This window comes from Nomascus leucogenys, chromosome 22a (assembly GCF_006542625.1).
Source record: "Nomascus leucogenys isolate Asia chromosome 22a, Asia_NLE_v1, whole genome shotgun sequence".
In the NCBI taxonomy this organism is placed as follows: Eukaryota; Metazoa; Chordata; class Mammalia; order Primates; family Hylobatidae; genus Nomascus; species Nomascus leucogenys.
In genome coordinates, this window is record NC_044402.1 from 102,223,715 (window position 1) to 102,237,119 (window position 13,405).

The following is a 13,405-nucleotide window of genomic DNA, read 5'->3' on the forward strand; positions in this document are numbered from 1 at the left end:
TATCATAAAATTTTATAGTAAGTAAAAAGTACTTGATGAGAACAATATGAGAAACAGGAATTCATATTTCACTTTATGTTGAGTTTAAGTGTAGAATTGCTATTTAAATTTTTAGGAATCAAGTTTATAATAGATATCAGTAAAATCCTTAATGCTTTGCTCAAGTTCTAGCTAAAGAATTCTACATATCTGATGATTTTGGTTTAAAGAATATAAAACACACAGCTGCACAGTAATGACCATATCGTAACTGCCTTCTTCTAAGAAAAGGGCACGTTAAGATATGTGCCACCATTGGTAATACATTTTTTCATTTTCTTTTTTCTAGAACGCTGATGCCAAAATTTTAATGAGGCACAGAAACTTTTGAATAGCTAGGAATTTCTCTACATTTGCTAAATAATATTCCCTTAAATTATAACTGGACATAACCATGGTTCTATAGGAGGAACACTACACATTTAACCTTCCTTTTAAATATCTTCCATAACTAGTTCTTTAAGGATGGAAGATGATTAAGATTAGCAAGGCTACTTCTGAAAACCCGAAATTATTTGTGAGGGAAAAATGGCTACAAGCACTTTAAAATGATGAAATGAAGACATTTAGTGCTTCTTACAAAGCTTACAACTAACTAGCCTTTTTAAAATTTTATCTTTACCAATCAACTAACTACAAATGTCACTATTCCCACTTAACAACCGTCAACAAGGAAATTAAACTGAAGAGAAGCTACACATATGTGAAGCTGTTTGCTATGTTTTCCTAGGTGGATAAGAGAAAAGGAAGAAATGGTTTTACCTTCTCTTCTTTGAGTCCATCGGTCAGTGGGAACACTCCATCACCAAATCATTCCTTCTTTACAGAAAGTCTATCAAGACCTAAACAGTACAAGACAAGTAAGGAAAAGAGCAGTAAAAGAATATTTTACCCCTCAGACATTAAAAAAAAAAAAAAAGGCAGCCCTCTAACAAGTGCACATTCACTAGGAAATAAATATACAGTAAAACTATTTAAACTATTTCATATCTTGCCTGCCAAAGTCAAACATAGGCTAAGCCTGTCCACTAAGCTTATAAAAATGCCCATTGACTGTCAAATGTAATGTCAAAGGATGAAAAGACTACCCACAATTAAGCTGTACTCTTCCAGGCAATAGATTTTGCTTTTTACTATAAAGAAAAAAGTTCAATCCGAAAAATCAATATGTTAAATACAAAAAGTACACACACATTAAGGTTACTTTTTAAACACTCTGTCTGGAATGTATGAAGACTTAAATACCAGTTAACTCAGATTTTCTAAAATCTCTTCAGTAATGTATCTGATTCAAGTAGTTTTAATTTATATTTTTCAGTAATGCACAAAAAATTATGTCATTAAAATAGGAAGTTTTCCACTTATTGGAAGAAGGAACATTTTCCCCAAATCACCTTCAATTCAGAACAACATGCCTCATAACCCAAACGGTTGAAAGAAGTCTGAATTTTAAATCAGCTGTTTTAAAATCCACCTTTAATAGAAAATAGCTGTATGAAAATTATGGTTACAAATATCATGGCCCATCAGTTTAGAAACTCAGTATTTAATAAGAGATAGAAAAATAAACAGAAATGCTGAGTGCATTTCAACTCAGAAATCCACATTTGTAAGGGTACCAAAACACAAGAAAACAAAAGCAGTTAGGTCTTATTTGTGTAAACCATAAAAATATTGGTGCCAAATTTGTGGTTTTTCTGCAAAAGGATATGGAATGGTCACTGTGTTCTGGAAACAGCCCATACTGGCACGAGTGATCTAGGGTCCATCTGTTTCCTCCAGGTTGCCTGTGAATTCTTACCATTTCCCATCTGTACATCTGAAGAAAATTACTTTCTACCTAATGCTTATTTTAGAAAGATTATGAATCATTCAAAGTTGGAAGATGGGTACTATGTTAACAAGAGATATATCTGAATAAATTTAATAAATGCTATTCATTTAATAAATAATTAAGTGCTACTATGCTTTGTCCATGATGGTAATTAGCCTTTTGTAAAATGCACAGTTCATGGTGTACAGAGAAATTCTGCCACCAGATCTAATCTGTGCTTATCTATCAGAGATCATGGAGTTACTATGCCCTTGATTAAATTTCAACAATATGTAGCAGAAGCCAGAGAATTATTCTACGAGGATGTGGAAGCACACAAGCACACCTTACTTCACACAACTGACACACTATATGTAAACGGAATTTTGCCCTACTGACTAACAATAAAAAATGTTGAGAATCTTTTGATACAATGAATAAAGTCAACCTTTATTCTCTCTTAGTGCCAGATTTTTGATTACAGTTTCCTTAAAGTTGGTTACACCTTACTCAATATTATTTATCACTACCACTCATTTTTTTTTAACCTAAAGGGAATTAAAACTCTACAAACTGTTTTTACAACTTTCTTTTCTTACTTACATATAGGGCAGGCCAAATAACAGTCTCCAAACGTGTCCAGGTCCTAATGCCCAGAACTTGTGACTATGTTAGGTTGCATGATACTAATCAACTCTCCTTAAGATAGAAAGATTATCCTGGTTATCCAGGTGGACCCAATGTAATCATAAACATCCTTAAAAGTGGAAGAGGGAGGCAGGAGGAGAATCAAAGAGACATGATGATGGAGGCAGGGTCAGAGATGATGGACATTGCTGACTGAACATGGAAGAAGGCAGCCATGAGCCAAGGAATGCAGGTGACAGGTAGCAGCTGAAAAGGCAAGGAAAAGAATTCTTTCCTAGAGCGTCCAGAAAAAAGCAGCCATGCCGACGCCTTAACTTTAGTCTACAAGACCCATGTCAGACTTTCAGACTACAGAACTTGAAGATAATATATTCATTTGTGTTATTTTAAGCCACTAAGTTCATAACAATTTGTTGCAGCTGCAGTAGAAAACTAACATACTATTTCACAGACATCTTTTTATATCAGTACTTACAGATTTTTTTTTTTTTTTTGAGACGGAGTTTTGCTCTTGTCGCCCAGGCTGGAGTGCAATGGCATGCTCTTGGGTCACTGCAACCTCCGCCTCCCAGGTTCAAGCAATTCTCCTGCCTCAGCCTCCCGAGTAGCTGGGATTACAGGTGCCCGCCATTACGCCTGGCTAATTTTTGTATTTTTAGTAGAGACAGGGTTTCACCATGTTGGCCAGGCTGGTCTCGAACTCCTGACCTCAGGTGATCCACCTGCCTCGGCCTCCCAAAGTACTGGAATTATAGGCATGAGCCACCTTGAGCCACCGTGCCCTGCCCCTATCTCATTTTGTTTTAATAGTGTTTAATATGTTTGACATCTTCCAATAAGATATGTCTGCCTGAAACTCAAATAGGGCAATGAAGAAAACTGACTGCTGAGGAAACATAACTAAAAAGGAATATTGCAACTAAATGTGGGGATCTTATGTTATTAAAGTTTTATCCTCATATACTTAAGGGTGGTATTTACCAACTCTATTTAATCTAACATTCTTTCTCAATTATGTATCCATCCATGAAAAGAAAGTAAATGAAAAACTTTTGTCTTTCTAATATTTTTATGATTGTCTCTCCAGGAAATCTATTGACTCACCTCAACCAGTCAAATAGCATTCAAATTTCTGTATGTTATTTCATTGCTTTAACATTTTAAGTTTTTATAAAATTGCCTAATCATCAAATTTCCTCTGGGGATACTTCTTCCAGAGGAGCTTTAAGGTCTTTACATTCCTTAAGAGGGCAAGATCCTTGTACTCTGCTGCTTTTCTTCTGTTACAGTAACTTCCCTGAATAGACCTGTTAACCAGCTCTGATAAAGAAGCCATGTGATGTTGCATAAACAGTATTTACTGTGGTACCCTCTCTTACCTTGCATGGCCTCTCTACAGATAAATGGCATCTCCATAAAATGAGCAAACCAGACTTCAGTCTTCTGAACCACAGAACACAGCTAGATTCACTTTAAAGCATACCCGTCTATCCTTCAAATTATTATCTCCTTCACACTGATATGTAAAGTAACTAAACCCCAGGTGGCCCTTTAAACAAAGGGCAAACGTTGCTTCTTAATAAACTGATGCCACTTTTAGACTCCACTGGATACACATCCTTCTGTTACATCTAACAGAGAAATAAGTTGCCCTGTACGAGCCAAGGATATCATTTTAACACCATGAAATGGAAGTGCCCTTAACAACAACAACAACAAAAATCTAGTCTAGATGTCCCAACTATTGTTAGAAAGATGAGCTACAACCATCTTACGGGTCTACAATACCTTAACCAGAAATCTATAGCTCTGAAAATTAAAAGTTTTTTCAATAATGTTTTTGGTGGCAAAATCTAATCTGACCTGAACTCATCTGACAGCAAAATCTGACCTGAACTAATACGAGGTTATTTATCACTTTTATCCCTTTAGTGTGAACATTCATACATCGTGTTGTAGAAATATCAATATGAATATAATAGGGCAGCATCACAGATCCCACAGGAAGTGTTACATAATATATGGTTTATGCATCTTATTCTAAAGAACAAAATGTAAATCTGAATTCCAAAACGCATCTTGCCCCAAGCATTTTGAATAAAGGACCAGGATCTATATTTAAAAACAACAACTATCATTTTTTAGTAGAAGTCTCAAAACTTCTAACTATTTTATACTTAACTTGGTTTCTTTTATGTACTTTGAACATTTACTTCATTTTGGAGAGTACACTGGGGAGTTGCATTGCTTCCAGTGGGACAGTCTATGGATGCTTTCATGATTTTTTTTTTTTTTTTCATTTTTGAGATGGAGTCTTGCACTGTCACCTGGGCTGGAGTGCAATGGCGTGATCTCAGCTCACTGCAACCTCTGCCTCCCAGGTTCACATGATTCTCCTGCCTCAGCCTCCCGAGTAGCTGGTATTATAGGTGCACACCACCACACCTGGCTAATTTTTTTGTATTTTTAGTAGAGACAAGGTTTCACTATGTTGCCCAGACTGGTCTTGAACTCCTAACCTTGTGACCTGCCCACCTTGGCCTCCCAAAGTGCTGGGATTACAGGCGTGAGCCAATGCGAAGGGCCAATGATTTATTTTAATGACAATGATTTACATTTGTTTCAAACGTTTTAAACCAATTTTATGGTGAACACTCATGGAGCACCAAAATGAAGTTTTGCAAGGAATATCCTGCCTGCAAATACTCCATCGGCTCATCTTCTCAATGGAGGAAGGAAGCCTGGGTTCTTAAGTTTCATACAATGCTGCCAATTTAGTGAAGAAGAGGTGAATAAATGCTCTGGGGGGCAGAACAACTAGTACTTGGTGATTAGACAAAGGTGGGGGATCAAGAAGAAGGAGGTATCAGAAATGATCCCTAGTTCTGCCTCAAATAGCTGGGTGTTGGTGGCTCCATTTCCTGAAATGGGCAAGAGTGAGGGAGACAGGATTCTGAAGCAAAGATAAGATTCTGGTAGGATAAAATTTATTTTTAAGTCCAAGATGTCTGTGAGAAACCCAAGAGTACATATTAAGTGAGCAGCTGAATATATGAATGTGGAGTTCAAGAGAAAAGTATCAGCTGCTGCTAAAATTGGGAGGGCGTACGGATAGTATTTAAAAACAAGACAATGAATAATGTCATTGGGTATATGGAAAGAGAAAGGAAAGCGCAGTGTCAAGCTTTAAGGAGCTCCTGCGTCTGGAAGTTGGATAGGATGAGGATCGGACAAAGAGGACTGAGATTGAGAAGTGGTCTGCCGTGGGCACATGAAAGCAAAGGAAAGCACTTCAGGGAGGACCTCAATTAGGTCAAGGCAGCTGGGGTCTTGTAAGATAACTAAAGTGTCATTGGATTTGCCAACACAGGTAACTGCGGAGCATGGCCACAATCTCAGTGGTTTGTTTGGGCACTGAAAACCAGATTGAAGTAAGCTGAATATAAACAGGAGGTGGCAATGTGGAAATATCTTTATTTTCAGTGGGTGATCCTTTTGAAAAATGTTGAAATGGCAAACAAAGAAATGGAGCAGTAGCTGGAGGAGAACGTGAAAATGAAGGGTTTTCTTTTGCTGGAGGTTGGGGAGATGAGAGGAAGCTGAATACGTCTGCATGACAAAGGCTGTGATCCTGGATACAAGGATGATGAGGACAGTGGGCAGAGCCAAAGTCCTAGACAAAATGAAGGAGGATGCCATCCAGAATATATGTGGAGGGATTTTTTTTCATAAGGAGAAAGGTCTACGTTTTTGAAAGAAGAGAGATCACAGGTATAGATATAAGCAGAATTATAAATTTTGTGGTGGGAGGATAAGGGTTCCATATGATGGTACCTGGAAGTGACGAGGACTTCACAGTATGCATGTTGTATAGTCTAATCTCCCTCCTGGCTCTACTCATTCTGTTTCTTTATTTTATCCCACCCTGGTATACATTTTTGTAAGCTGCTTTAAATCCTTTGGGGAACAAGGCAGGATATAAATAAAAATTCTAAATGTGGTACAGAAATGTGTTGAGTCTATTATCCCAAATGCAAAGAGAAAGTTAAATCATGCAGGATCCTATGTATTCATCTCTACTAAACTATTTTCTGGACAAAGTCTTTTTGGCTTAATTTGGTGAAAGGTAAATTTGTGAGTCATAAGTATAATAACTTTCAAATGCTTAAATTTCAACCACTAAAACCACATGTATTTTTTTCATCTACTATGTTCCAGGTACTATGCTAATCTAAAATTTTCATGGAAGCAGAGTGACAAATATCATATTTTCTAGTATATCCCAGCAGCTTAGTCCTGATATATAACAGGTACTCAATGAATATCTGTAAATACATGAGTTCCTGCCCTTAAGAAATTTCCATACTAGTATGTCCTCTTCCTCATTAGAATAATGGCTCTCTATAGAGTTAGATAGTACCCTTAAGGGATAAGAAAGCTAATTTACACTAGAAAAGCTGGGCCTTCCTAGTCTTATTCTCCTGTCTCAATTACTGGTTTAAAATAGTAAAACAACAGTAATAATTGTAGTTATAAGAGTAATGTTAATCAGTGATTATTATGACAAGACATTCAGATAGAAAGGCAATAAAAATAATAGGTGAGTAAACTATATCATAATGCCCTGAATGGAATACAGACATAGAGTGACTTGGATACAAAATTACCATAGATTTCATGTAGCCATTAGCACTTCCTTTTTAAAGTCTGAGTTGGTTACATTTTATTACAATGTAGTAGAGTGGCAAGTGATTTGGATACAAAATTACCATCAATTTCCTATAGCCATTAACACCTTCTTTTTAAAGTCTGAGTTGGTTACATATTATTACAATGTAGTAAACCAGAGTTTACACTTTGCAGTAAACAATAATAGAGTCTGGTATTTTACACGTGGTAAATGCTTAATAAATAATTTGCTTTTAGAGGCTAGGTCAATGTTTACACATGGATTATGGTAACCTTTGACTCAAACACCTGACTTACAAATAATCTATACACCAACAACTGCTACTTCCGGGATATCCTGCCACTGAAGCCTTCCCAACCCCTGTGGAAGGTTGAGGAAAACTCACCTTGCACTGAAGCCTTGGCCAACCAATCATCAGGAAGGCCACTTGGAACCCCACGCCTCTCAGCCTTAACTGCCGCACAGAAAGCATTGCCTGATACCAGTATGGGAGCCAACGAGCCTTTAAATCTTGACTCAGAGTAAGGGAATTCAGTAAATTAAGGCATTGGATATATTCAGTAGGCTGGCCTAGAAAGCTACTTATTAGTTATAATATTGTTACTAATAGGATATGCACTAAGTCACTGGTTCAAAATATATTTTAAGCCCCTGGAAATGAGAGACTATGACTTATTCACTGGTATACTCTTGTACCCATAATAATCATTCTAACAAGCTGGTTACATTTAAGTGAGTGCTTCAGTGAAAGATACAGCCCCTGATTTTCAGTTCCAATCCACAGACTTCCATGCTATAGATTTCTAGTGCCTGTAATAAAAGTATCAGATACAAAAGAAAAGTGTCTTCTCCTAATAGAAACTCTCATATATAATTTGCTAAAGGTATATCCTAACAATGAAGACACTTTTATCTCATGTTCACTTTAAAAACGGTTAAACAACTCAGAGAAGTGTTCCTTTCTCCCTTTCTCCTTAGTACACAGCTTTTGGTGCAATGAGAAACAGGAAGACTTTACAGTCTTTTTTTAATGCCTTGCTAATTTCATGCTGAAACTTACTGAAACTACACTCTCCTGGTTATGAGGATCCTCTAAACGGGAAATTATCCATGGTGGAGTGGGGGGAAAGTGTGTAAACACGGTACAATAAGTTTCCAGCAATGCCCATTTAGCTCTTTTTTGTACCCACTGCATATTTTTTAACACATTTTTCAGGATTATTAAACAATAATCCCATGATGCATTGTGATGAATATTATAATACTAACAAATGAATTTCAAATTCCCAGGTACTGCCACTATTTGTGCCTGTTATTACATGGTACAGTGAATGTCCTGGTAAGTCCTGATACAAACTACTTATTCCCTTAATATTTGCAACTACTCTCTTATTAAAATGGCCACAATTTTTTTTAAAGGCAATATTAGATTTACAGTTCAAAGTATGATGACTTCTTTTACTAACTGATAACACTTAGTGCTTAGGATCATTCAGGGGCCACATAACTAAACAGGAACTACTCATACTAAAAAATATTATTCTGATGATACAAGTTTCACTTACTTTAACAGTGCTAGTAGCAGGTATTCTTTATTAGAAATGAAAATATCGTTTAACTCACAAGTTTAAATACTGAGGTTACATTAGGGATCAGCTACTAAATGTATTATTCATTAGTCAACCATTTAACACATTGTCATCAGGTTACTTACTAATATCTACAGAGACAATTATTTTCTTTGAGCAATAACTAGGATACTTGCATTCAAGGTATAAACTCAAGATAACTACATTGTAATAAAATGTAACGAAGCTAAGCTTTTTAAAGTGTTAGTGTTAATACTACACAAATCTGTAGTAATTTTGTATCTGAGTCACTCTACGTCCAAATTCCTTTCAGGGCCTTATTATACAACTTGCTCCCCTATACTTCCAGAGTTCGTGATTGGTATATGCCTACATTTCCCAAGCATCTCTAGAATGTTAATTCCCCTGCAGGCTTCATGTCCTAAAGAAAGCATTTTCCCAGGAGCACAAACAGCAAAGCAAAACTGAACAAATAATTGGTCTGTCTCCTCTCCTTAGAAAAGCTTTACATAGTGGAGCTGCACTGGCACATTCCTGTCTTATTGCAGGTAGAGAAGAGTTCTTTTTCCACAGTCTCCTAATTTGAGGGTACAAAGTAAAATAAAGCAAGCATATTGGGAAACAGTCCTGATTATAAATAAAAATGTTAAAGTGCTAGTTTCATAAACTATCTTAACTATACATAAAACTGTAAAAATAAATAACAAATCTATGTACTCATCATCCAGTTTTAACACATACTAATATATTTTCACATTGGCTTCAGCTCTTTTTTAAAATACAAGAAAAAACAAGTTACAGAGGTGAAGAAACTCCACTCAGAATTAGTTACTATTTCTAAAATTAATGTATCCCATTCCCGCGTTTTTATATTTACTTTTATGTACTTTCATTAGATACACACATATCAATAAATAATGCATGCTATTATGTTGCTTTTAAAGTGTATACAAATGCATCTTACTGTATAAATCCTTTAGCATTTTGCTTTTTTCACCCAGTATTACATACTTGAGATGTATATATGTTGGTAAGTATAGATCTAGCTCATTCATTTTTATGAGAAGATAGTATTGAATTGCATGAATAAACCAGTTTATCCATTTCCCTACTAATCTTTACAGTTGGACTGCTCTACTTTATTGCTCTTTTAAAGAGCTGCTATAATCATCCTTGTTATATGTTTGCTTAGGCAATTGCCCCAAGTTTAGTCAAGATCTTGGCTCTACAAAAATTTAGGCTATGGAAGAAAAAAAAAATCCTGGAGTGAATGTTAGCCCACCCAAACACCATTATTGGGTCTAAACTACTCTCTTCCTGATAGGGAGGCCATGTGAACTGAAGAACTGTGTGATGACTCAAAAGAAAAATATTTAAAATGTGATAATTAAGGGAAACATGAGATGATCAATTTGTGGAATTAATGAGACGAAAACGGATCTTCTCTCTGGACATAATTCACTAGCAGCTAAGAGAACCTCTGCAAACAAACTCCAGTCTTTTTCTCATAGGTGTTGAGAAAACTGTAAATTTTCTTCAAATTTAAAAGAAATACACAATAGCTCCAAAAACTACCAATTTAAATATTTTTTCCTCTACCCACCTGGATCAATCAGTTCACTACATGCAGGCAAACATCAAGACATAAGCTAAAGAAAGCACCATCACATATACAGAGGAATAAGAGACAGGGAAAGGAAAATTAAATGCAATGTGAAAAACAAACAAGCCAGAGATTGTTGCTATTTTATTGATGGCTACCTAACATTTTCTTAAGGACTGACACCCTACAAAACCGAGTCCTTTCTTATTACAGACAACAAAATTGTTTGGTCATCAATGAAGGGTTAAGAGAAAAAAATCTGTTGAAACTCTACCAGGAAAATTCATATCCTGAATACACTTGAAATACGTGGTAGATTTAATCCACAAAGTTATAAAAAGAGCTAAATGATTCAAAAGTCACAAATCCTCACAGCATGCCTCTGAGTGAGAAAGGTACCTCATAGTACCCAAAGCAGGCCTTCCTTTATACAAGCTTAAAAATCACCACTCTGCCTTTCTTCCTAGTTTTTCAACTCATACTTTACCTAGTCTCACATTAATAAATAATTGTAGATTTTTACAAGTCAGTCACATTTTTGAGATTATCATTAGAATGGACCCAGCAGCTACTGCTTTAAACCCACATTTTTCATGAAAAGGTAGGAGATTCTACCTAATTACAAAAACACTAACATCAAGACTCATTGAAGTTCTTAGCATACCCTTTGCGTCTTTAACAGTCAAAGTGCCCAAAGTAAGTGTTTCAAATGACAGCCCAAATTCTGAAAAACTGAAATTTGGAGAGAAGGGATTCCTGTTTATATTGTGTACATTTAAAACATAAATGGCCTGCATAATGCCACTCAAGTTTTGTTTTTTTCCCAAAATTATCTGTTTGGTATTTCATTTTTCTGGATCATTATAGTTTCAAATTTTAACACTATTAAACAGCTTTGACGTTTTCTTGCTTTAATTATGAATTTTAAATCTGCTAATACTGGTCATAGTTTAGAAACTAATAAATTCAAACCACGTATGGATTCTGTCAGTATCTTTTTCACATTAAAATGTCCTATGGAATACCAAAATTACCACAGAACAACTTGAAATCATATTTTATAGCTACTTCCTTAAAATACTCAGTTCGCTTCCCCATCACTTAGGAAAAGAGTCTGTCTGGATCATGATGTAGTGGGAGGAATTAATTATAAAAATAGCTAATATGTATTGGATATTTACCATAAAGCAGGCACTGTAATAAATACGATACATGAACCATTACATGTAAAGGTACTGTTATCAGGAAAACATTTTTATCCCCAATTTAGAGACCAGAGAACTGAGGCAGAGAGATTAAATAACTTGCCCAAAATCAAAGATGTAAATGGATGTGACTCTGGGTATGTTCAGATGCAAAGCCTAGAATCTTAACCACTATGCTTATGTTATTAAGGTTAAAACACGGTAGTTTACTGCAAAAACAAATTTTTCACTGCTTTAAATTATTCATTAACTCAAAGGTAAACCGGTCACTCCAAATCATATGATAAATGGAGGGGAAAATGTGGGACCAATAGGTTTGCTGAAGTTTTGTACCTGCTCAGAATAAACACATCACACAATTTTATTCCGTACAGCCAAATATAAGGGTAACTGAGTAAAGATCTTCATTTGGGTACAGCAGTCAGTTCCCTCTCCATCCTAAACCAGAAAGAAAGCACTGTTCGTGGATATGCCACTTCAACAAGAGTGTTTTTTCTCTTCCACCATCAAAGCCTTAAGCAATAGTACGACTCTACCAGTCTACTGTTGCCTGTCTCCAAAGTAGCCCTGTTACCCGAGGACCAACACCAGCGTCAAGGACCTGTGTTATTTTTCTGGCTTCGCTTCTCAAAATAACTTATCTTCTCCTCTTGATGAATTACTTGATACGCTCAAAGATTTGCCTAAACTACTAACTCTTATTATCAAAGCCATTTTCTTTCTCCGCAACCGCCTTTTCAAGTAACCCTTGGTTCACTCTTCAACGCGATTTGCACCCTGTGGCAAGGCCGCCAGGGACACTCGGCAGGGTTCCCGGCCACGGACCCGTTTATCAGCTCAGCGTCTAGTGTGGGCATTAAAGAAATTCTCATGAATGAATAGCTGGAAGGCAGCGTGGGTGGAGGCGGGAAGAGGGGGCCTGAAGGAATTTCACGCGGCTGAGACCACTGCAGCGGCGCCCAGTCTGGGGAAGGAGAGACCGGGGCAAGTGGGAGAACCTGGGGCCAAGGCAGGGGCCGCCTCGGGCGCTGCTGGACCGGCAGGAGCAGTCGATCGCACCCAGACCTGGGAAGATGCGGGCGCCGTCTCCGCAGGCCCCCGCAGCGCGCTCTCCGGCCTCGACCACAGCCTCCGCCTAGCTCCCTGTCCCCGGCCTTCCGCTTACAAGGGGTCCCAGCCGATAAGCCCTCCTTAGCCAATAGCCAACCCGGGACCCGCGCTCGCTCACCTGAAGCTCTACCGGCAGCACGGCGCTCTGCATCCGGCGCGAGCCTGGCAACCCCGTGGGTCCGCGGGATCAGCTGATTCATGGGGGGCGGGGCCTCCGGACAGGGCGGGGCTGCAGGGCGACTAGCGAAGGTAAACGAGGGCGCGGGCGGCTCTTGGAATCCTATCTCCTGGGAATTGTTCTTGGGAGCCTGTCGACGGCGTCTGTTGGGGGTCAAAATTACTGAGAATGCGTTAGGCACTGCAGGCTACGTACTTGGGAGCACAGCCCCTCCCTTAGGTTAGGGCGGAGCTATCAGTCCTGGGATGCGCTTTGACGATGACGTAAATAGAGTTGTCCAAGCCTAGCTACGCGAGCTCTTCCGTGGTAACAGGCAGTGGTGAGAGTGGTTGTCAGCAGCAGTCGTTTGCTACCACCTCAAACTGCAAGAGCCAGAAGTATGAAAGTAAAAAGGCTGAAATATTTTCAAACTGCCTTTATGGACAGTACCCTAACGGTGGTCGCTGCTCCCCCGCCGACTCCCGCGAATGACGTCATCGCCTCGCGGCCCCGTTTTGCCATTGTACCGCAATGTGTAAACTTACAGGTTA

The 13,405-nt window shown here is 37.9% G+C and overlaps 1 protein-coding gene across 5 annotated transcripts in view; it reads right to left on the reverse strand.

The window, feature by feature from the left end:
• Positions 1 to 13,128, reverse strand: part of ALS2 (alsin Rho guanine nucleotide exchange factor ALS2) — an 81,515-nt gene extending 68,387 nt beyond the window's left edge. For 2 of the 5 annotated variants that reach the window (XM_030802559.1, XM_030802554.1), the window contains exons 1-2: positions 12,816 to 13,128; positions 802 to 881 (exon numbers count right to left, since the gene is read on the reverse strand). In XM_030802559.1, the coding sequence (XP_030658419.1) occupies positions 802 to 821 (20 nt within the window). In that variant the 5' untranslated portion in view covers positions 822 to 881; positions 12,816 to 13,128. The other 3 variants (XM_030802556.1, XM_030802555.1, XM_030802557.1) reach the window with 3 other exon arrangements.
• Positions 13,129 to 13,405: the final 277 nt, after the last annotated feature.